At 44.7% G+C, this 25,451-nt stretch overlaps 2 protein-coding genes across 3 annotated transcripts in view; both read right to left on the reverse strand.

The window, feature by feature from the left end:
• Nucleotides 1-25,451, reverse strand: part of LOC309551312 (cytochrome P450 2K4-like) — a 637,235-nt gene that overhangs the window by 517,984 nt on the left and 93,800 nt on the right. The window lies entirely within an intron of this gene.
• LOC309551319 (cytochrome P450 2C14-like) overlaps nucleotides 2,518-25,451 on the reverse strand; it is a 69,342-nt gene continuing 46,408 nt past the window's right edge. Inside the window, exons 9-10 of the mRNA XM_082251854.1 lie at nucleotides 7,898-8,039; nucleotides 2,518-2,908 (exon numbers count right to left, since the gene is read on the reverse strand). Of these exons, the coding sequence (XP_082107980.1) occupies nucleotides 2,730-2,908; nucleotides 7,898-8,039 (321 nt within the window). The 3' untranslated portion in view covers nucleotides 2,518-2,729. The remainder of the gene's footprint in view (nucleotides 2,909-7,897; nucleotides 8,040-25,451) is intronic.

Consider the following 25,451-nt stretch of genomic DNA (forward strand, 5'->3'; position numbering starts at 1 on the left):
CAGATCCTTCATCCTTCACATCACAGTAACATTAATACATCAATATTCTCAGTCCCCCCTGCACACCAATCCCCTTCATATGACCCTCCCCCCTTTACATTTCTGTCCTCAGACTGCCTTTATATCTCCCCCCTCCTCCTTCATATTCCTGTCCTCAGCCCCCCCTTAATTCACCCCCTCCTCCTTCACATCCTTGTCCTCAGCAACCCCCCCCCATATACTACCCCCTCCTTCTTCCATTCCTGTCCTGGCTTCCCTTCATATCAACCCCTCCTCCTTCACAGTCCTGTCCTCATCCCCGCTTTAAATCATCCCCTCCTCCTTCACATCCCTGTCTCCAGACCCCCTTTATATTACCCCCCTCCTCCTTCCATTCCTGTCCTGGCTTTCTTTCATATCACCCTCTCCTCCTTCAGAGTCCTGTCTTCAGCCCCCCTTTATATCACCCCCTCCTCCTTCACATTCCTGTCTCCAGACCCCCTTTATATCACCCCCTCCTCCTTCACATTCCTGTCTCCAGACCCCCTTTATATCACCCCCTCCTACTTCACATTCCTGTCTCGAGACCCCCTTTATATCACCCCCTCCTACTTCACATTCCTGTCTCGAGACCCCCTTTATATCACCCCCTCCTCCTTCACATTCCTGTCTCCAGACCCCCTTTTTATCACCCCCTCCACCTTCACATTCCTGTCCTCAGCCCCCCTTTATATCACCCCCTCCTCCTTTACATTCCTGTCCTCAGCCCCCCTTTATATTACCCCCTCCTCCTTCACATTCCTGTCCTTATCCCCCCTTTATATCACCCCTCCTCCTTCACATTCCTGTCCTCAGCCCCCCTTTATATCACCCCCTTCCCCTTCACATTCCTGTCCTCAGCCCCCCTTTATATCACCCCTCCTCCTTCACATTCCTGTCCTTATCCCCCCTTTATATCACCCCCTCCTCCTTCAAATTCCTGTCCTCAGCCCCCCTTTATATTACCCCCTCCTCCTTCACATTGCTGTCCTCAGGCCCCTTTATATCACCCCCTCCTCCTTCACATTCCTGTCCTCAGCCCCCCTTTATATTACCCCCTCCCTCCTTCACATTGCTGTCCTCAGGCCCTTTTATATCACCCCCTCTTCCTTCACATTCCTGTCATCAGCCCCCCTTTATATCACCCCCTTCCTCCATCACATTCCTGTCCTCAGCCCCCTTTATATGACCCTTTCCTCCTTTACATTCCTGTCCTGGCTTCCCTTCATATCACCCCTACATTCCTTTTAAATTCCAGTCCTCAGCTCTCTTTCATAAAGTATCACCCCCCCCCCCCTTCACATTCCTGTCCTCAGCCCCCCTTTATATCAGCGCCCCCCATCCCCACGTGCTCGCACACAGAAGCAAACGCATACGTATGTCGCACCCACACATGTGAGGTATCACTGCAAATGTTCAAGCGAGAGCAACAATTCTAGCCCAAGACCTTCTCTGTAATCCTAAACTAGTAACCTGTAAAAAAATTAAAAGTGTCGCCTAGAGATTTTTAAGTACCAAAGTTTGGCCCCATTCCAGGAGTGTACGCAATTTTAAAGCGTGACATGTTCGCTATCTATTTACTCAGTGTAACATCATTCACATTATACAAACCATTTGGGCTAACTTTAGTGGTTTGCTTTTTTTTTTAATTAATTAAAAAAAAAAAAGTGTTTGAAAAATGGCTGTGCAAATTCCGTGTGAAATAAAAAGTTACAACAACCACCATTTTATTCCTTAGGGTCTCTGCTAAAAAAAAACATAGATAGATTGGGGGTTCTGAGTAATTTTCCAGCAAAAAAATTATGATTTTTACATGTAAGAGAGTCCGGTATGCCACAATAGGTCCGGTATGGAAGTGGTTAAAGCGGAGTTCCGGTATTTTTTTTTTTGTGCCCCTCCGCTAGCTACACATAACCTGAAAAGGAATTGGATAGTTATTTTTTTTTTTTTGTATACTCACCTTGTAATCGAAGATCGTAAATACTCACCTCAGGGTACTTCCTCCTCCAGCGCCGAGGCTCACCCCGTCACTTCCTGCCTCGCGATGATTCCTGGGAGCTGAACGTCATCGCTCCCAGGAATCAATCCGACGGCACCGGCCCCGCACGTCATTTCCGGGCGATGCCGCATTCCCCTGCTAAACAGCTTCTGGGCATGCCCAGAAGCTGTTTAGGAATGCGGCGCCGCACCGGAAGTGACGAGAGGGGCCGGTGCGGCGCATTCTAGGAGAAGAAGACGCGGAAGAAGACACCGAAGAGGACCGCGCCGGCTTCAGCTGCCCACAAGAGAGATGGAAACGCTGTGGAAGAAATTTTCAAAGTAAGTATTTCTTCTTGCATGTAAGTGCGAACCGGGACAGATCAGAGGCTATCCATTGTGGAATGTACTAGCCCTGACTGTCCCGGGGGTATGTTCATTAAAAAATGAGATCTGTGCCCGGAACTCCGCTTTAAAGTAGACTGCCACCAATGTGGTTTCAGAACAACAAGTTGCCATATATTATATTTTTGTTCTTGTGTTTAGATATACTTTAATTTGTGAATTTAGGAATCATATAAATGTACTCTTAATTGTACACAGACTAGCTAAACGTGTTGCAGTTCATCTTCATATCATGCTTGGTCTGGTGATTCCAAAATATATGTGTAAAGTCTCTATATCATCGGCCAGATAAATATAAAGTAATTTTTTCACATATTCATGATCCAGTATCACACACGGGACACAGCACAAATTGTATGACTATTAGGACACCGTGTGAACCCAACTCCTGATTTTAGGTCCAACTTTGTCCCACGAGGAGCTTGGAAAGTGAAGTTCTGTAGAAGTCTCACAAAGAACATAAACAATTCCATTTTGGCCAATGTCTCACCAGCACAGCTTCTTTTACCTAGTAAATATAAAAAATATATTATGTGGTTATTTGTATATGAATTCTGTATCTGCTACTGTAAATAATAAGAATATTGGGGTTTACTGAGGAGTTCAGTGGCCACATAAACCTAAGCCTCCATTCACATTAGGTTGCTCCGACTTAGGGGGCGACCTGTGAAGTCTCGTGCAGCGCGACTTCGGCACGACTTGCACGGACATCACATAATGGAAGTCAATGCAAGTCGCCTCCAGGTCGCCCCGAAGTAGTACAGGACCCTTTTTCTAAGTCGGAGCGACTTGTGTCGCTCCTATTAGAACGGCTCCTGTACTACACAATGGGAGCGTGAGGACTGCGACTTGTCAGGCTGACAAGTCGCGGTCCAAGTCATACCAGTGTGAATGCAGTGTCATACAACTATACAAGTTACTCTAAAGTGAGTACAATATGCCTGATGACTACAGGCGATATATTATTTATTTTACACTTATTGAAATATTAGCACACAAGATATATACACCCTTCAATTTAGCAGCAGCTGAAAAACATCAATTATAAGGTCAGTTAATATTTTAGCAAGGGTTCCCAAAGACCAGAAATGTATTTCAATGGTTCCTCTGTGTTGCCAAGGTTGAGAAAGGCTGTAGTAATTGTTTCATTAGAAGAAAAAGAAACACACAATATGGATTGAATTTGAGGATTGTATAGACAGTCAAAGAGGCATCACTACAGATACAGTATATCTAGTCAAATTCATGAAATACATTAATCCCTGTCCATTGCTGTTTCATGATACACCCAACTAGACCAATGCATGATCTATATTACATTTTTTAGAAATGTCAGGATGTGTTACTTAGGCCGGCCATAGACAGTTCAAATCTCAAACGGTTCAGCAGGAACCAGCAACCAGCCGAGATTCGAATCGTGTGTAGGCAGGCTGAATGTACCAAGTTGATCGATCAACTTGGGTACAACCGGCCTGCCAGATTCACTTGTGATTATCACTAGTGGCTGCTATAGCCGCTAGTAATAATCATTGTCTTCTCCCAGCGGCGACGGCTTCTGGCTCAGCAGGAGAGATTCCCCTGTCAGCACTGTCTGTGTTGATGGGTGATTCATGAAAATTTATTTGCTGCAACCAGTGGATGCAGTAAAGAAATTTGCACCGTCTATGGCCTGCATTACACATATATAAACTCCAGGAAGTGCAATAACCAAGACATCATTATTACATTATTAAATACAGCAGGATCGCCTCCTCAACACTTGAAAGCTGCTGCTTAGCTGTACCCTGAAAAGCCACCTAGAGATTTTCAGAGAATGGACTAGTGTGATCTAGGAATGGGTGAAGGGTTTAGCTTAAGCACTGAGCGCTGCACAGTGCATTCACAGGGCGCAGTGCAAGCTAGTTGTTAAGGAGAGGGGCCAGGAAGTCAGCAGCAGCGTTCTTAACAACCGATTAGTCATCAGCTGTCAATGGGTTTCCCCGCTGACAGCTGAATAAATAAAAAAAGACAGTTAAAACATAAATTAAAAAATGGAGTGGGGTCCCCCCCCTCAATACCAGGCCCTTTGGGTCTGGTATGGATTTTAGGGGGAACCTCATGTCAAAATAAAAAAAAAACTGCGTGGGTCCCCCCCCCCCCCAAAATCCACACCAGACTCTTATCCGGGCATGCAGCCTGGCAGTTCAGGAAAAGGGGTACAAGCGAGAGCCACCCCCTCCTGAACCTTACCAGGCCACATGCCCTCAATATGGGGGTGGGTGCAGAGCCTCGCCACCAAAAGCACCTTGTCCCCACATTGATGGAGACAAGCTGCTTTGGGGTAGGAAGGCAGAGTTCCCCCGACCCAAAGCACCCACCCCCCCATGTTGAGGGCATGTGGCCTGGTATGGTTCAGGAGGGGGGTCACTCACTTGCCCCCCTTTCCCTTACCTGCCAGGCTGCATGCCTAGATAAGGGTCTTGTATGGATTTTGGGGGGGGGGGGGAGGGACCCCACGTCATGTTTTGTTTAAATTTTGCTGTTTTTCTTTTTTTTAATAGCCGGGTGCTGGTATTTGTAACCGTGAGTCAAATTTAAAATGTGATTTGACTCTTTTTTTTTTTCTTTATGAATGTCATTTTGGCTGCAGGAGGTTCTATATATGCTACAGATGTGCCACTTTACAGGCAGTCTAAGGTGACCCCCCCAGGCACTAGATTTAAAGGAATTTCATTTGCCCACCCCGGGTTTCAATTTATTGCAACTCCCTCCTCATTGGATTACCCTTACATTGATTATCCCCCCTTCAATCCATAATGAATGCTGCTGCAAGACTTATCCACCTTACCAACCGTTCAGTGTCCTCCACCCCTCTCTGCCAATCCCTTCATTGGCTTCCACTCACCCAACTAATAAAATTCAAAGTGCTAACAATAGTTTACAAAGCCATCCACAACTCTGCCCCCTGCTACATCACAAACCTGATTTTAAAATATCAACCAAGCCGCTCTCTTCGGTCCTCCCAAGACCTCCTGCTCTCTAGCTCCCTTGTCACCTCTTCCCATGCTAGCCTCCAGGATTTCTCCAGAGCTTCTCCCATTCTTTGGAACTCTCTACCCCAATCTGTCCGACTGTCCCCTAATCTATCCTTCTTTAGATGATCCCTGAAAACCCTTCTCTTTAAAGAAGCCTACCCGGCTACAAACTAATAACACTGTTTCACTTGCTCCATCAGCTCATCCCCCACAGCTATTGCCTTTTGTATCAATTGACCCTCCCTTTTAGATTGTAAGCTCTAACGAGCAGGGCCCTCTGATTCCTTTTGTTCCAAATTGTAGTGTAACTGTAATGTCTGCCTTCATTTTGTTAATCGCTGCGCAAACTGTTGGCGCTATATAAATCCTGTATAATAATAATTTAAAGGAATTTCTCATTTTTATTGTTGCACTTTATGCATAAATAAAAAAATTACTGCTCCCTGTTTTTAATTTTCTGTTTCAAGTATTTTATTGAATAATGCAAGTAAGTAACAACGTTTGACATACAGTATAATGCGAGGTAATATAAACAGAGCTCGGTAACAGAGCATGACCAATAACTGTAACTACAGCAAATCGTGAGGGTTAGTAGACAAGGGGGCGGTAAAATGGGTGGTCACGAGAGAGTAGTGATTGGCATCGCCAACCCATCGGCACCCCATATAGGGAGCACACTGTGCCTAGGTGGGGAGGCAAAACCAACCAATTGTTAAACTAAAAGGGGACAGTACCCAAGTCTACCGTACCGTGTGGGAAGAGGCAGGGGGATGAGAGGAACCTCACGGGTATCTACCAAACAGGAAAAACATGGGCTACAGTCAGCCAGAATGATGGAACAAGTCGATCAGGTAACCTGTAAACTGTAGTTAAAATGACAAGGTAGAACAAACTCAGACGTTGTGGGTGCTACAACATATGTATGCAGAAGGAAGAAAGCAGGGTGGGGGGGGGGGGACAGGGAGAAGGGGGAACAGGAGGGGACAAGGATAAAATGGGGGAGGGGTAGACAGAGGGGAAAGAGGAAGGGGAAGGATCGCCGGGGGGGCCAGTACATAAGGAGTGAAGGTATTGGGTCCCCAGGTATGGTTCAGGGCAGCAATAGGGAGCTATCAAAGTTGGGGGGAAGAAAATTGTCAACCCAAGGTTGCCAGATTCTATCATACTTCTCGACTGTATCCGTCAGAACAGCATTGATTTTGGCGTGAATCATAGCGTTGGTGATTCAGTGTTTCACGTCAGTCAAAGGCAGATGTGGGGATTTCCACGCTTTCGCAATGGTTTGTTTAGCCGCCGTTGTGACCTGTATTTAATTTTCATTGATACATGTCACTCAGGGCAGTACCCAGACCCCCATACCCCTTTTATGGCCGATTACTTGCATATAAGCCTTCAAAATGGCCACCTATGATTTTTTTCTGTTCAGCTCCCATAGACTTCAATGGGGTTCGCAGTTCAGGTTAGAACGTTTCCCCTGTTTGGGAGTTCTGCTGCGAACCGAAGGGGGGTGTTCGGGCCCATGTCTAGTGTGAACCTAGCGTAACCGACTCCTGAGTAGCAGTAAAACCCCACTGGAATTCCAATCATGTTCCACGCAATCTAAAACTAAAAAAAAAAAGACAGATTTGGCTAGATATACACCAGGGATCCTCAAACTACGGCCTTCCAGCTGTTGCGGAACTACACATCCCATTGTAAAATTTTGACATTCACAGACAAGACTAGGCATGATGGGAATTGTAGTTCCTGAACAACTGGAGGGCCATAGTTTGAAGACCCCTGATATATACTTTATAGATGAACTCTAGCCTTACCTGCATTTTTCCACAGGTTTCTCTCTTGTACTGTGGAGACTTAATCTGATTTCTTAGCACACTGTGGACAACTTGTAGTGTGCATTAGAAGCCTTAGCAAGTCACATAGGGGGTTATTTACTAAAACTGTATATTCTGGCGCAACTGTGCATAGAAATCAATTAGCTTCCAGGTTTTATTGTCAAAGCTTAACTGAACAAGCTGAAGTTAGAAGCTGATTGGCTACCATGCGCAGCTGCACCAGATTTTTGACTCTCCAGTTTTAGTAAATCACTGGTTTGGACAACCCTGCGCATACTGTCTCTGGGCTATCTCTTTCATTCACTGAACTTTAGTTGTGTGCATTACATAGGGTGGTCTGCATGCAAATGCTCTCTGCCTAGGAATGAACACTTCTCCAGACTGACACCCTCTCATAAAGGTAATTTAATATTTATATAAATCATTCCAAGAGCTTGCCCACTGCTTGCACTCCCTGAGGCAAGGTGCACCCTGCAACCTCTCCCTTCTATGAAGGCTGTGTTTCATACATGATGATGGGTCTAAATAAAGGTATGCAAGAAAAACTGCAAGTTTTTTTTTTTTTTTTACCTTTTTTTAGCATGTTGATGGGGGTAAGGGGAACCAGGAAAGACAAAATAAAAAAAATAAACCTTAGCTTTTGCTCACCAGCTGAAAATGGGATAAAGGCTTCTTTCTTCAAGAAATTTCCACTAGCGTCCAGAAAATGTTCAGGATAAAACTCATTTGGTCTCTTAAAGTGGGCATCATCAAACAGCACCGATGTTAGCAATGGAAGTACATGTGTCCCCTGAAAAATATTAACATTCAGTTTGTTATAATATTATAGCACTGTCTCTGAAGGGCTTGCTGTGTGTTGACTTCCTAGATCTCACTCTGATTACCTGCAGACAGTCCTTCCTGGTGTCTCCCTTCCAGTCAGCTCTGCAGAACCTCTGGGTTCTGCTTCTTTCTGACTTTCTGGCCCTCAGGTCGACTACCCAAGGCCGCATGGCAACTTCTACAGAGAAGGGAAAGCCACCCTGCTCTCCAGCCAAAGACCCCGAACACATGTACCCCTGGCATTTATACAGTCACCCAGCATGCAACGAGGCACTTTCCTCTGCCAATAGCCAGGGCTGTAACAATGACTGTGCCCTCACTTGTCATGTTTCCTCCCACTGTCCAATATGCCTCCCTATTGGACCAGTGTGAAATATGCAGACAAGCTGAGCTGCACCTGAGTATCATGAGCAGACTCTATCAATAGATCCTACACCCCGGTAGGCAGAGAGCACACTAAATTTACCTAGAAATATTCCTGGTACGCAGAAAGACTCAATAACTATACTCTCTTCTAGCACCTACCTAGGAGGGTACTACAATACTATACAAAGTAGTCCAATAAAGTAGATTATTCTATGGATATGCTTTATGGTTCAATGTTTTCATTAAGGTTTATCAAAAAGAAAAAGAACAAAGGAGAACAGTATCTGTCATATATCAGTGCATAATAAGGCATATATTTCGGTGGTTACAGATGACAGAACAGAAATAACAAGCATATTAAAACAACTTACATATTTCTAAGAGCTAAAGTAAAGGGTGAAGGGCATTATCTTCCTCCCCCAGACACCCCATCTGGGAACATTCTGTGTCTTGAGAGTGAGACAACACAGCCAACCCTTATGTCTCAATGTTCTTCATTGAAGGTTTACACATATGAGGGGTACACATTTAGGAAAAGGGTAAACAGGTGCTTAAGCGGCTCAGTAGAGATAAGGAAAGGAGAATACAGCAGTAATGAAAACGAGTACAATCAGGTACATGCATTGTGCATTATATAGACCCAAACTGTATAATTTTTACAGCAGCGGGTTAGGGGTAAGAAGACAGTAAGTGTTACATCTGTGGCAATGAGGAAATACGACTATTGGGGTAAATACAGTAGATGTCATATATTGGAGGAATTTAGATGTGCTAGCCAGGAGTCCAATAGTGAATTGAACTTTGTCAGGGAGTCATTCTTCATAGCGAACATCTGTTCGAAGGAACAGCTTCTATTTACCTCTCTGGTGACATCTGATATTTCAGGATGTCTAGGGAGCCCCAGTGGCTCGTTAAATTGAGCTTAGCTGACAGATGTATGTGGACTACAATGGCCCTGGTTTTACGGGGGATATTCATAATGTTGAGATGCAGGAGTGCTTGCTCAGCCAAAGGAAGAGTAGGGTGCTAGGTGAATTCGGAGACTATTTTAAAAATCTGATTCCAGTACGATCTAACAGATTTGCAATACCACAGTATATAAATGAGGGAACCTGTGGAGTCGCAATTTCTCCAGCATTTATTTGAGTTGCTGGGCGAAATTTTCAATAATTTATAAGGTGGAAAATTTCACCTATTTTTTGGTAAAGTTCCCAATGATCTACGCATAGTGTGGCTTTATATGTCCAGAGTAGAGCTGATCACCATGAGGATAATGAATGTTGCTGACCTAATGCTTGTTCCCACTTTAGCATTGTAGATGTTTTGGTAAAGTTTTATGAATCACAAATCTTCTTATAGAGGAGTGTGATCTCTTTAGGCATGGATTTATCTGGATTATAAAAGTTTTCCTCTATTTTAACTGTTATAGGGATCTTACCTTTCATAAATAGCTTTGAAAGCTGAATAAAGCGGTAGTACTCAGAATTCATTAAGTAGTGATATTGTGTCTGTAGATCTGCGAAATATAAAAGCTTACCCTCCTCTACTAGTTGCTGAGTGTGTTGAATGCCACAACTTACCCGAGGGAGAGAGCTGGAGGCCGGGAATTAAGAGTTCCAAATATTCTATAGGGATAAGAAGTTTTTGTTGTGGAGAGTTAGTATGATGGTGTTTAGATAATGTATTCAGCACTTGAATAGTTGTCTGAATAGAGGGGTAGAGGGATGTGGTTGTTTGAGTGTAGAGGAGAAAAGCTATTATAGGTATTCTGGAGTGTTTAGAGGGTAGGAGAGAATTTCCCATAAGGGATCATACATTTTGTGGATTTGGGGACCACCAGTATCGAGTTTGGTCCAGTATTGAAGCTAGGTAGTAGTGATATCTATCAGGGAGTGATAACTCACCTAAATCGTATAGAGGTGGCACATTTTGGTTTTTTACCTCTCCATATAAAGTTAAGGATCAAAGAGCGTGTTTTAGAGTAGGGATGATCGAACGGTTCGGGTCCACCATCGGTTCGGCCCGAACATTGGGTGTTCGAGGTTCGGCCGAATTTAGAACTTTTTGCCCAAAAAGTTCGGAATTCGGCAACCAGAACCGCCCAAAATGCAATGCTTCAGGAAATGGGCTTTAAAAGCCCGTGATTGGACCAGAACCATTAGCAAAAGCCAATTGAGGGGGCAGGAGAATGCTAGGAATGTGATTGGAGTGACTAGGGGGTCCCTAGACCAATCATTAGTGAATACGCCCCCCAGTATATAAGATCGCCCCCGCCATATTCCCAGCATTGTTATACTGGACATGGAAGAGAGTGGAAGCAGTTCTGTTCATTTTACTTTAAAAGTGTCATTTCGCTATTTATTAGTGTGAGGAAAGGGATATCTAGTGTAGTTAGAGTGCTCCTTTACACTTAAGTTAGCTTCAAAAATTTAGTTTCTGTAGGGAAAGTGTTAAGTGTCAGGGGACCGTAGTGTAGTGTAGGGTTAACTGACAGTGACTGCTATGGCAGGGTGACAAAACCCTTCCATAGCAGGGTGACCGCTATAGAGAAATGATCATTTCTCTGCTTCGGGACAGGCATGTGGCTTCTCACCAGCAAGCATTTTTTAATGCTGCAGGGGCTGCCACTGCCAGTGCTTTTTTGAGCACATGTTTGATGTCAGACATGACATCTGAATATGTGTATAGGGGGAATATATAGACATATATGTCTGAATATATACCCCTAGACATATATAGGTGTGATAGTAGCAGAAATAAATGCTTGCGCTAATTTCAATCATTTACAGTAATATATTTCTGCTACTATCACACCTATATATGTCTAGGGGTATATATTCAGACATATATGCCTATATATACATCCTATACACATGTTCAGATATTTTGCCTGCCTCAAAAGAACCCCAAAAAATGCCAAAAAAACGCTAGCGTCAAAAAAAAAAATGCCCAGGTGTGTTTTTGCTGGCATTTTTTGGGGGGTTTTGGAGGCAGGCAAAACATCAGAACTTGTGCACAGTACCACTATACACAAGTTCAGATGTTTTGCCTGCCTCAAAAGAACCCCAAAAAATGCCAAAAAAAACGCTAGCATCAAAAAAAAAATGCCCAGGTGTGTTTTTGCTGGCATTTTTTGGGGGGTTTTGGAGGCAGGCAAAACATCAGAACTTGTGCACAGTACCACTATACACAAGTTCAGATGTTTTTCCTGACTGCAAAGAACCCCAAAAAATGCCTGCTATTAAACCGGCAAGGTGTTACAGCAGAGAAGCCATATTCCTGTGCTTAAAGTTTTCTAATACAAACAATCTTTTTTTTTATGGTTCTGGACATGCTACAGAGCTGAAACTTCACAGGTACACCTTTTAGACCCCCCAGACACAAAATCACACAAAAAAAGTTCTTAAAAATTGTCATTTTTGATAAAAAAGCCAATTATTGAAAAATTAAAAAAAAAAAAAAAAAAAAAAAAAAAAGAGATTTTTTTGATTTTTACTTTGGATTTAGTATCTGGGGGGTCTAAAAAGTGTACCTGTGAAGTTTCAGCTCTGTAGCATGTCCAGAACCCCCCAAAAATTAGCATTTTCTTATAATTTTTATTAGAACAGGAATACGGCTTCTCTACGGCGCTTTTTCTTGCATTTATCGGGCATTTTTGGAGGCAGGCATGACTTTTTTTGGATTAAGTGTCTGGGGGGTCTAAAAAGTGTACCTGTGAAGTTTCAGCTCTGTAGCATGTCCAGAACCAGAAAAAAGATAATTTTTCAGTAGAGCAGGGATGGTGGGACCCCTCTTTTACACTTATATGATCTTTTTTTGGGGTTCTGGACATGCTACAGAGCTGAAACTTCACATGCACACCTTTTAGACCCCCCAGATACTAAATCCAAAGTAAAAATCAAAAAATCTCTTTTTTTTTTTTTTTTTTTTTAATTTTTCAATAATTGGCTTTTTTATCAAAAATGACAATTTTTAAGAACTTTTTTTTGTGTGATTTTGTGTCTGGGGGGTCTAAAAGGTGTACCTGTGAAGTTTCAGCTCTGTAGCATGTCCAGAACCAGAAAAAAAGATCATATAGGTGTTAAAGTTAAAGGAGGCTCCCGAACCACATCCCTGTTCTACTGAAAAATTATCTTTTTTTTTTTCATGGTTCTGGACATGCTACAGAGCTGAAACTTCACATGCACACCTTTTAGACCCCCCAGATACTAAATCCAAAGTAAAAATCAAAAAATCTCTTTTTTTTTTTTTTTTTTAATTTTTCAATAATTGGCTTTTTTATCAAAAATGACAATTTTTAAGAACTTTTTTTTGTGTGATTTTGTGTCTGGGGGGTCTAAAAGGTGTACCTGTGAAGTTTCAGCTCTGTAGCATGTCCAGAACCAGAAAAAAAGATCATATAGGTGTTAAAGTTAAAGGAGGCTCCCGAACCACATCCCTGTTCTACTGAAAAATTATCTTTTTTTTTTTCATGGTTCTGGACATGCTACAGAGCTGAAACTTCACATGCACACCTTTTAGACCCCCCAGATACTAAATCCAAAGTAAAAATCAAAAAATCTCTTTTTTTTTTTTTTTTTTAATTTTTCAATAATTGGCTTTTTTATCAAAAATGACAATTTTTAAGAACTTTTTTTTGTGTGATTTTGTGTCTGGGGGGTCTAAAAGGTGTACCTGTGAAGTTTCAGCTCTGTAGCATGTCCAGAACCAGAAAAAAAGATCATATAGGTGTTAAAGTTAAAGGAGGCTCCCGAACCACATCCCTGTTCTACTGAAAAATTATCTTTTTTTTTTTCATGGTTCTGGACATGCTACAGAGCTGAAACTTCACATGCACACCTTTTAGACCCCCCAGATACTAAATCCAAAGTAAAAATCAAAAAATCTCTTTTTTTTTTTTTTTTTTAATTTTTCAATAATTGGCTTTTTTATCAAAAATGACAATTTTTAAGAACTTTTTTTTGTGTGATTAATAGTTAATGGGGCATGACCCAGAACCCTAGGCACTTTTTAGGGGCATTTATTGGGTTTTAGGGCTTAAAAATGGTGTTTTTTGATTACCGAAGTTCGGGTCCCATTGATTTCAATGGGGTTCTGAAATCCGGGCCGAACTTTCGTGAAGTTCGGGTGTTCTGGTCGAACCGAACTTTTCAAAAGTTCGATCATCCCTATTTTAGAGAAGGAGTACGGAATGGAGATAGGGATTGTACAAAAGAGGTATAACAGTTTAGGCAGTATTATCATTTTAAACAGATTTATTCTACCAGTTACGAACAGTTCCAGTTTGGATAAAGAGGTCAGTTCCCCAGTTAGTTTCCCTAGAAATATTTGGAAATTGCATGTATAAGCTTTGGCTGAGTCCTTGGGAATAGGAATTCCTACATATTTAACCACTTCCCAACCACCCGCTGCCTTTTTACTGCGGCAGGGTGGCTCTCCTGCGCAAACCGACGTAGACCTACATCGGTCGTGCGCAGGAAGCTAGGGGGTGCCGATGCAGCAGGCAGGTGCCTCCGATTACCGCCTGACATCCGCGATCGTTCCCCACTGAGAGAGAAGGACGGTCAGCTGTTGTAAACACAGCTGACCGTTCTTCCCCCTGGAATGATCATAGCGCGCCTGTGATCCTTCTATATAGGATCACATGTCTCTATGGTCATTTCAGAAGCCACGCCCCCCCACAGTTAGAATCACTCCCCTAGGCTCACATTTAATCCCTTGATCACCCACAGGGTTAACCGCTTCCCTGCCAATGGCATTATTACAGTAACAGTGCATATTTTTAGCACTGATTACTGTAGTAATATCACTGGTACCCCCAAAAGTGTCAAAAATGTCAGTTAGGGGTCTAATCTGTCCGCTGCAATGTCACAGTCCCGCAAAAAATCGCAGATCGCCGCCATTAATAGTAAAAAAAAAAAAAACAGAACAATAAAAATGCAAAATCTTTCCCATAGTTAGTAAGACGCAATAACTTTTGCGCAAACCAATCAAAATACGCATATTGCGATTTTTTTTTTACCACAAATATGTAGCAGAGAACAAATTGGCCTAAAATTTAAAAAGATTTTTACTTTTTTTTTTTTTTTAAATAATATTTTTTATTGAGAATTCAACAAGGTACATGGACATTAATGCACATCATTAGAGAACAACAGGGCAAAGTACAACAAAACAGCATACATTAGTGCCCAAGCAAGATAAGTAGGGGGAGAGGGGGGGTGGGAGGGAAAGGGGGGGGTAGAGGGAGGGGAAGGGGACTGTTCCACAAACATGAGAGTATACACTCATCATATAACTACTGAAACAACAGTAAACCAGGATTAACACACTAGACCACTGAGTCACCTTACTCATCATTGAATAAATAGGTAAGTAGGTGAATACCACCGAAATCAAGAGGTACAGTAGGCATTTATGCAGAAGAGAGAGACGGGAGGCGGAAGGAGACGGTACCACTCCCAAATGTGGCCCCCATTGGGAACTTATTCGCCACAGGGAGGAGCACCATCCCGCTCCCGAACACCCGTGTCTACCATTAAGAAAAGACCTTCTCAAACCTAACTAGGAGTATATTTCCAGTATTTCCAAGCATCGTCAAATTTGGAGAGGGTGAGAGCGTTGACTGCCAACGCTCGTTCACATAGGTAGTTCTCGTTGACTAGTTTAATCAGGTCAGTGAAGCCCGGGATAACCAGGGATCTCCAATTCCTGAGCAGAAGTGTCCTGGAAGCTAGCAAAATGTGTGTGACCATGCCACGATAACACTTAGGATAATCCTCTATACCAATGTTCAGCAGGGCCATAGCTTCCCTGGGAGGGTAAAGGATGCCCGTACAGTCCGCTATGCAACCAAAAATTCTGGACCAATAGCTCGTAAGCGAAGGGCACTCCCAAAGTACATGAGCCAACGTGCCCGTACCACCGCACTCTCGCCAGCACTGATCTGAGACCCCTGGAAAGATCTTTGAGAGTCTAATGGGGGTGTAGTACCACCTATTAGCTATCTTGAGTGACTGTTCCCAGTGCGAAGTACAGCGGGAGTATCTGTATGGTGCCAGGAGGGCTCGGGACCATTGCTCTTGGGTAAACGTGCAGGCTAGATCTTTCTCCCAGCGAAGCATAGAAGTCGTTTTGGGGGAACGGGACCCCCCCAAAAGGCATTCGTAAAAGAGTGAGATACCCTTGCCTCGCTTGACCACATTGAGCAGGTAGTCCCAGACCCCCTGGGGAAGTAGTCTTGTCATCATGGGGTGTTTGGACAGGAAGCTATGTATCCTGAGATTCGTGAATGTCCAGGTGCCAGGAATCTGGTAGGTTCTCATCAAGGAAGTCGGGGAGCGGAGGGAGCCCGAATGGAAAAAATGGGATAACGTTGTCAGTCCCTTCGGTTGCAATTGTGTCAAGTTGAGGGAGGGTAGATGAGCCCTCAAAATGTCCAATGGCAGGGAAGTCGATGCATAGGGAACAGGAGCCGCCCCATCACCCTGAGACGCTCCCAGCCTACGCCATGCCAGAAGGGAGGCCTGCATAGGAGGGGAGAGTCCAGGCAAGCTCCAGGGAATCCAGAGGTCGCCCAGGAGAAGGAGGCGGAGGTCCCGAGTCGGGGACAAATGTCTCTCAATCTGCGTCCAGGGGAAGTCAGTGGCATCGTGAAACCAGGGCCTGAGCTGGTCCAGTCTAGTCGACCAATTGTAGAGAGAAATGTCGGGCAGCTTCGCTCCACCCAGACACTTAGGTTGTGTCAAAATAGAGGTGGCTACCCGGGCACTCTTGCCGCACCAGATAAACTGGCGCATAGCTCTAGTGAAAGCATCTAAGCACGTCTTAGGAAAAATCAGGGGGACCGCTCTGAAGATGTACAAGATTTGGGGAAGTATTGACATTTTGTACGCTGCCATCCTGCCACTCCAAGATAGTTCAACCTTGGCAATGGAGGCCATCTCTTTGGCAGTCTTCTTAAGGAGAGCGTCAACGTTCGCCGAAAGGAGCGACGATATGCGGGGGGTAATGTTGATTCCCAAATACGGAATGTGTGTGTCCGTCCAGGGGTATGGGAAAGAGGACTGGAGGTGTGTGAGCGTTCAGTCGTCTATTCCTAGGTTAAGTGCCAGGGACTTGGTCGTGTTGACTTTGTGGTAGGAGACAGCCCCATAGTCAAACAAGATGTGATGTACTGCTGGGAGGGATAGTAAAGGGTTAGTGAGGATCACTACAACGTCGTCCGCAAAGAGACTCACCGTGTGGGTCACATCCCCGACTCGGAAGCCCATCACCCCACTATGCGACCTAATGGCCTCCGCCAGGGGTTCAATCATCAAATTGAAGATCGAAGGGGAAAGGGGACACCCCTGGCGGGTGCCATTCGAGATAGTGAACGGAGTGGAAGTCGTACCCGAGGTGAGAACCTGAGCAGAAGGGCAGGAGTACAAGGCGAGGATCAATGAGAGAGACGGGCCAGAGAAACCAAACTTCTCCAGCGTCATTCTCATAAATAACCAATTAACTCTATCGAACGCCTTCTCCGCATCCAAGGTGAGGAGCAGAGAAGGCGTTCGCGAGGCTTCGGCCAAGTGGACAAGATCAATGATTCTCCTGGTGGCGTCAGCTGTCTGACGGCCAGGCATGAAGCCCATCTGGTCCCGGTTAATGAGGTGGGGGAGAATAGGTTGAAGACGGGCCGCCACAATCCTAGCATAAATTTTAACATCACTATTGAGGAGGGATATGGGCCGATAATTAGCGGGCGAGCTAGGGTCCTTACCCGGCTTGGGGATGGTAGTTATGTACGCCGATAACATGTCAGGGGGGAACCGCGCTGTCGATGCTGCTTTGTTAAAAACATTCGCAAGCGAAGGGCTAGGGAGGAAGGCAAAACGTTTATAATAATCGTTACAAAGACCATCAGGTCCAGGGGACTTCCCGGAGGGAAGTGTTCTAATGGCCTTGGAGATGTCCTCTGACATAAAGGGGGAGGCTAGGGAAGATACGTGGGATTCGGACAAAACGGGCAGACGCAGCTTGTCCAAGAACGCTCGAACAAGCTCCGGTGTGGGGTGAAGTGTGCTGGGGTCTTGAGCTAGGTTGTAGAGGGAGCTATAGAATTCTGCAAACTCGTTAGTAATATCTCGAGGGTGTGACAGTCTTGCGCCAGTAGTTTTGTGGGAGAGGTAAGAGATGCGGGAATTAACTCTACGTTGCTTAATGCGAAGGGCCAGGGCTTTACCGGCTCTATTTGCATGAGCATAAAACCTGAGTTTAAGAGTTTTGAGGTGATGGTCATAACGTGACATTAGATGGGATTTCAGGGATTCCCGCTTTTGGGACAATTGCAATAATACAGTCTGGGTGGGCGAGGTCTTGTGCAGGGCCTCCAGGACCTTAATGTCGGCTAGAAGGGTAGTCAGCGTTTTGTTGTAAGTTTTCCTCATCCTTGCAGACTGCTGGATACAGACACCGCGAATAAACGCCTTGTGTGCACCCCACAGAATCCAAGGATCCGAAACAGAAGGGGTGTTAATGTCAAAGTAGGAGGATAATTGGCCCCTGATGAATTTACCCGAAGAGGGATCTTGCAATACCCTAGCATCACATCTCCAGATTGACGTCCGTTCCCTGGATCCAGACTCCTCCAACACCATTTCAACCGCCGCGTGATCAGACCAGGTGATATTCCGAATGACGGAGGAGGAGACCTTACCCAGCAAAGGGAGATCTGTCAAAAACATGTCAATTCGCGAGTATGAACCATGTCTATGAGAGTAGAAGGAGTAGTCCCTTTCGGAGCCATGAAGGCACCGCCACACGTCATATAACTGTTCCTTCAAAAGAAGGGAGTTGAGGGAGAGTTGTCGGCCTCGGGCGGGCGCCGAAGCGTCAAGCCCAGGGTCGACAACCATGTTCAAATCCCCACATACAACCAGATTACCATATACATTAGAGGTGACCGTTTTCAAAAGCCTGTGGAGAAAGCGTTTTTGGTGGCTGTTAGGAGCGTACACAGCCACAAGAGTCAGAGGAGTCGAGTTGAAGTCCCCTTGAAGAATAAGAAACTTTCCTTCAGGATCGGCAGTATGCGAGTGAAGCCGGAACGCCACAGTATCTCTTATTGCGATCATCACACCCTTCTTCTTTTCAGGGGCATTGGCGAAAAATAGAGCGGGGAAGTTCCTGTGGGAGAAGTTCGGATGTTTACCAGATTTAAAGTGGGTCTCTTGTATGGAGACCACATCCGCTTTGCTGTTGCATAACTCAGTCCACAAGGAGAACCTCTTGGCCGGGTGGTTAAGGCCATTTACATTCAGGGATAAGAATTTGATGGTCATGGTGGATATCTGAAGAAGTTCGGAGGCTGCAGGAGTCTGAGGCCAGTAGACAGGGGTGTATGGAACAGGAGATCAGTAGCAAACAGAAACTGGAACAAAAGGTGAGCTCTGGAACAGCGGGGCAGGGAGGGAGTCCAGGTGCAGGGTGTGCCAAGCGCAGGAAAAAACATAAGAAGTAGTCCAAGGGCAGGCAGTGCCTGCAACATTAACACAGGGGCCATGCAGGTCAGAGACACTAACTAGGCCAGGGACAAAGGCAGAAGTAGCGGGGTGTCTTTCCCAGCCCCAGGGGGAAAGCTTCTAGATTTGTCTCTCTTGCGTGAGAAGACTTGCCAGTCTCCAGAAGGGTCTGAGGCGGACAGGGGTGCCTCAGGAGGAGCAGTGCGGTCTACCAGGATTCCCCACTTGGTCAGTAGAGACATACCTTCTTCCAAGGAGGAGATGGTCACCGTGGAGTTCTGATAGGTGATGGTGAGCAGGGCTGGATGCTTCCACTCATGGGGAATGCGATGGTTGCGGAGGGCCTTGGTGACAGTGGCCAGGTTTCTACGCTTTTGCAGCGTATGCCTAGAGAGGTCCGGAAGGACTTGAACGTTGGGGTGATCACCAGGCATAACTTGCAGTTGGCGGGCAGCTTGGAGGATCCTGTCTTTCACCTGAAAGAAGTGCACCCGAAGGAGGACATCCCTAGGCAGTTCAGGGGCTATGAAGCCCGGCTTGGGGATCCTGTGGATACGATCTATCTCTAAGTCAGAGGCTGAAAGGGAAGGGATCAAGGCAGAGAAAAGATCAGTAGCCACTTGCCTGAGGTGTTGGGGCTGAACCGTCTCTGGGATCCCCCTCAGTTTCAAATTATTCCGACGGGATCGGTCCTCGAGGTCCGCTACTTTATCTCTCAGCCACGCAATGTCCTCAGCGTGGCCGTTGTGAGCAGCCACCATGGTGTTGAGAGAGAGAGAGCATTTTTCCATGGATGTTTCAACACGCTCTACCCTGGTCTCCAAATGTCTCACCTCCTTCTTGGTCTGAGTGAGGCCTTGGTAGAGGTCTGAGTGGAGGGAAGACCAAAGGGAATGCATCATGTCTTTCAATAGAGAGGCAGACACTGGCTGGTCTCCTGAGGGGAAGGCAGCAAAGGGATCCCTTGGTGTCTGCGCCGGGGTCTCCCCAGACCGTGGAGAGGCCGCTGTGAGATCCATCCCGCAGGCTTGATCTGGGTCCGGTGGCGGGGAGCTCCACCTGGGCTTTTGCTTTGCCAGGCTCCTGGCTGAGGGTGAGGGAGGAGTGGAGGATCCGGACGAGTTTCCACTGTCCAGGTTCGCTACTTGCCTCACAGGCTGGCCTGGAAGCTCCCTCTCGCCGGAATAGTGGGATGCGTGCTGTTGCGGCCTACCCGCGCCATGCTGGCGGAGACCCGCGGCGGAGGAGATGAGAAAACCGTCCAGCCGATTCACCTGCGATGAGCCCTTCTTCCCCTTCATCCTTCCCGGGGGCTATAGAAGCGTCGGAGAGGTAAGTTTACCCGCTTTGTGGGCTGTAGTGGGCTGAAGTCCCGGATGGCCGAGCGGAGCTGCTGGTCTAAGCGTCCATCTTGCAGCGCCGCCTACTTTTTTTTTTGTGAGAATGTCAATATAGCAGAATGTGAAAAATATTGTTTTTTTTTTTCAAAATTGTCGCTCTTTTTTTGTTTATAGCGCAAAAAATAAAAATTGCACAGGTGATCAAATACCTCCAAAAGAAAGCTCTATTTATGGGAAAAAATGGACATCAATTTTATTTGGGTACAGCGTCTCACGACCGCGCAATTGTCCGTTAAAGTAATGCAGTGCTGAATCGCAAAATAGGGCCTGGTCAGGAAGGGGGCAAATCCTTCCGGTCTTAAAGTGGTTAAAGGTGCATTGGCCCAGGAAAATTGGAATTGTTTCGTAATAGCATTTTTAAGAGATGGTGAAATGTTAAGACCCAAGATTTGACATTTACTTTCATTAATTTTGTAGTACGAGACCAAGCTAAAGGTATGTAGTAGCCTTTGTAGCTCCTGAAGTGTGCCAAGTGGATTAGTGACTATCAGAGAGTCCAATTTTATTCTGTGTGGGGCCTGTTTGTTTTCCTGTCACCTTAGGAGATGAACGGATCATTTGTGCTAGAGGTTCCATGATTAACCCAAAAATAAGTGGAGACAGTGGGCAGCCCTGTCTGGTGCCATTGGTAATAAAGCTCGGAGGAAAGTTCTCCAGATGTAAAGACTTTGGCTGAAGGTTGAGAGTAGAGCGCTAATACAACTGATACGATTGGGCCTTGTGGCGCCTGGAGCTTGACGCCCTTTAAAGAATCCTACTTGGTTTCTGGTGAATTAAAGAGGGAAGAATGCTCAGTAGTCTGAGAGCTAAGGCTTTTGCGTAAATGTTTTAGCTGAATTAAGTAATGAGATAGGTCTATAATAGCTATCTAGAGAGGTGTCTTTATCAGGTTTGGTATCGTGGTGATCACTGCCTGTAGTATTTCTTTAGGGAAGTGACCCTTGGTCATTGCTAAATTGTATATGTTTACTATGTGGGGGATCAGTGTATCTGTAAATTTTTGGTAGTATTCATTGGGATATCCATCAATCCCTGGGGTTTTGGATTTAGGTAAGCTAGAGATAATTTTCTTGATTTCTGTCTCTGTAAATGGGCAACATAACGTAGATACCTGGTCGTCAGTCAACCTAGGTAAGCGAAGTGGGTGGAGGAAGGAATGTATCTGATCAGCACTAGGTTGTGGGGTCTGTTTATCTGCCTTAAGATCATATAGACCAGCATAGTAATCTTTAAAAATTTCTGCTATACCCCATGGGGAACAAATATTTGCTCCAGAGGTTTTGTTTTGTATTAAGGGAATTTTCTGCGAGATGCCTTTGCCTTTAAAGCATTTAGCCAAAAAGGCACCTGCCTTGTTTTTAAGGGCATAGAAGTCAGCTTTAAGTGTTTTAAAATGTTTTTCATATTGGTAAAGTAGTAAATCTCTAAGTGATATCCTCAGCTTCATGAGGTCTGTTGAGGTTTGGTGAGTGGGATTATGCTTGTTCACCTCTTCCAGTGATCAAATATCCTGCATAATTAGCTTGAGGCATTTTGAGCATTGCTTTTTAGCTCAGGAACTAATTTGGATGAGAATACCTCTCATGAACGCCTTGTGGGAGTTCCATAATACAAAGCAATTCATGGAATGTATATCGTTAGTGGAGAAGAATAAATTGTGTGCCTCATCAATAGATTTCTGGGTTTCCGGATACGAGAGTAGGTAAGTATTCATTCTCCAAAGGGAGGCAGGTCTGAGTTTGGCTGAGTAAGAGAAGGTGATTATGATAGGGGCATGATCTGACCAGGATATGGTCTCAATCGTGGAAGAGGTGACATGTGGAAGGGCCCATTGGTCAGTCAAGAAAAAATCTATGTGTGTATATGTATGATGGGCCATAGAGAAAATATGTATAATCTCTTACAGTATTATGATGACACCTCCAGATGTCAAACAGGTTATGTTTATGGGAGACGCATTGAGGGTGCATGGTTTATGTTTGGACTTGGTGAATGAGTCAATTGTTGGATCACCTACTGAGTTAAGGTCTCCACCAAATATTAAAAAGCCTTGTCGGCAAGAGGAAATCTTCTTCAGTACTTTCTTTAGAAAAGCAACCTGTCTGACATTTGGGGCATAAACATTTACTAGGGTATAAATTACATCATTGATTTTACATACTAGGATAATAAAATGACCGTTGTCATCTTTCAGTGAAGAGATCAGTTGAAAGTTCAGAGAGGCAGCAATGAAAATGAGGACTCCAGCTTTTTTTTCAGAGTTTGCAGTGAAGATGTGTGCCATGTTTTTCAACTAAAGCTTAGGCTCTTTATTTTTGGCAAAATGAGTTTCTTGCACGAATAGGATTTCTCCATTAAGAGAGCACACTTCATTATTAAAAGCCTTCTGTTGAAGGGGACTATTAAGTCTGCGTACATTGAATGAAATAAATTTAAGAACCATGAGAAAATAACAAGCAGCTAATTATCTTGTCGCTCCTCCTATAAAGCATATGTGGTATTATGATGTCATCTTGGAAGTGTCTTTTGATAAGGGTTTCAAATGAGAATTCACTTTGCAGCTGTACCTGTAGGGCAGTGGTCCTCAACCCTGGTCCTCAGGTCCCACTAACAGGCCAGGTTTGCAAGATAACTGAAATACATCCCAGGTGATATAATTTGCTGCTCAGTGATTGAAGTATTCTAGTCTGCATCTCCCCAAGGTAATACTTAAAATCTGGCCTGTTAATGGGTCCTGAGGACCGGAGTTGAGGACCACTGCTGTAGGGTTTGCTTCTGTGATGGAGGTGTCAGGTTCACATGTGTTGCATAAAACCAGAGATTAAAGTTCTGAAGAACCAGTGAAAGAACATACAAAAAACCTGTAAAAACATTTCTGGGAAAAAAGTCCAGGAAAAGTTGACTTGGTGTCAGTAGACCTAGGAAGGAGAACACGAGTAGTGCATTACCGTAGCTTCATATGGGAATGAGCAAGACAAGTTCCCAGGAGTGTTCAGGACCAGTCCATTGTCAGTTTGGGCGGTGGAGATTTGTCAGGAATTGTAGCATCAGGTTGTAGGATCTTCCAATCTTTCAGCAGCTTGAGGCCTTTCTCCAGAGAGTACACTGTATATTGTGTTGTTTCGTAATCAATAGTTTGGTAAGACGACCCCACTGATAGTGTACACTGTGGTTGCGGAGTGCCTTTGTCAGTGTGAGGAATTGCTTCCTGGGGCAAATGGTGGCTGCAGACAAATCTGTGTACAAAGTAATTCCAGAGAATTTTTCAGATAGTGCAAGGTTAGCTCCTGCTGCTTTCATCACTTATTTAATATGAAAAAAGTGAATCCTGGCCAGGACATCTCTTGGAAATGTATCAGGTAAAAAGGGCGGTTTGGAAATGTGGTGACTTGAGCCCTATCAATTATGAGATCCATATTCCCAGCTTTAGGTAACAGTTCAGACAGGGGTTCAGTTACAGTTTCTAGGATCCCTCTGAATTTGATATTATTGCATCTCGATCCTCAAAGCCAGCAAGTTTGGAGTTAATTTTTTGAATTTCTGTATCATGTTTATTAAAGGAATCAATCAGGTCATTTTGTGCGTGGCATACATCACCAATTTTATCTTCTGCTTGGGACACCCTGAGAGAGAGGTCTTGGATTGCTGTGGGGACCACTGAGAGCATTCTGGACGCGTCAGTGTGTAGAGAGCTACGCAGGGATATGAGCATGTCCTTTAAATCTATTAGGGAGACAGACTGAGATGATGCTGAAAAATCTTCTAGTGATGGTGTGGAGGGAGTACAGGCAAAGCCCAGGCAGGAAGCATAGAGTGGGGGAGCTTTCTGTTCTCCCTGCTTGCTTTTTTTACTTTTGGCTGGGCTGCATGTGGTGGGGCTGTCTGGAGGGGTCAACTCACCCTGGGATTGCCATGGTGAGAGAGGTCTCATGCTGTCAGTCTGTAGAGCAGACTGTGTTGGGTCGATGCCGGCTGGAGCATGGGCGCCGGCGACATCTTTGACGGTCGTGGACAGAGGAAGACGGATAGAAATCTGTTAATTTCTGTGGCCCTGAGCTGATATTCATTCTCTTGGTCATGCTGGTGGCAGTACGCGGGGTGAGTGCTAAGGCTCAGGGGTTTGGATCACGTCCCGTGTGGCTGTGGAGGCCGCTTTAATGCACTACCTCCGTGGAGCTCCTTCACTCTTGATAAAAATAATGTTCTTTAGCAAGGTACATACATTCCAGATTAATAATTATGCTACCAGAATTAGTGTGTGCTGCAAATTGCCTTCAGCTTTGCTCCTGTTTCTTCTTGCCAGAGGTTGCCATTTTGCTGAAGCCCAGAGCACCTGAACAGCAGTAAATCTTTTGGCTGTCAGAAGATTGGCCTCTACAAATTTGCCAGGGTCCCTAAAAATAGAGAGCAACTGAGCATGTGCAGAGCAGGGTGAGACAGTGTATTCCTGGATTTTAAACATTATAGGCACTTATTTTTAATATTTTAGATAGTTATACTTTGAAAAGGGGTCAGCCTGAAGTCATCTAGCAGGACTTAAAGTGGATGTAAACCATCACATATACCCAGTGAAGTGAACAGCCTCAGATGATACACAGAGATGAGACAAAACTCCCTACATAAGCTTTACATATATATCTACTGTATTCAGCTTTCTAAACTCTTTAGAAAGGGCACATCATGTTACAAATTTTTCTTCCTGTTTCAGCAGTGGGAGGGGAGTCTAGGCATACCACTGTGTGTGAGCTGATTGGAGGAAAGGCACACATCCACCCCCCCCCCCACATAGGTAGAGAAACAAAGACACTTGCAGAGCTGTGCTGTGAATAGACAAGCTCTCTGCTAATCTATCTCTATGTTCTCACCCCAATACAAATGTTCAGCTGCTTTTATCTCCTGTGTCAGAGAACTTTTCAGAAGTTATCATGCTGATACCAGAGGAATGGAGCAGCAGAAAGACATGGGACTTAGGGCTTTGGAGAGAGATAGGTAAACATTACTGATATTTGTGCCCAGGTCAGATTTCATGAATGTGGTTTACATCCACTTTAATTTTTTGACTAAAGTTCCACTTTAGGTAAACCAACCCACATACCAGGCATACCATTT

Source organism: Pelophylax lessonae (assembly GCF_965119305.1).
Source record: "Pelophylax lessonae genome assembly, chromosome: 3".
NCBI lineage: Eukaryota > Metazoa > Chordata > Amphibia > Anura > Ranidae > Pelophylax > Pelophylax lessonae.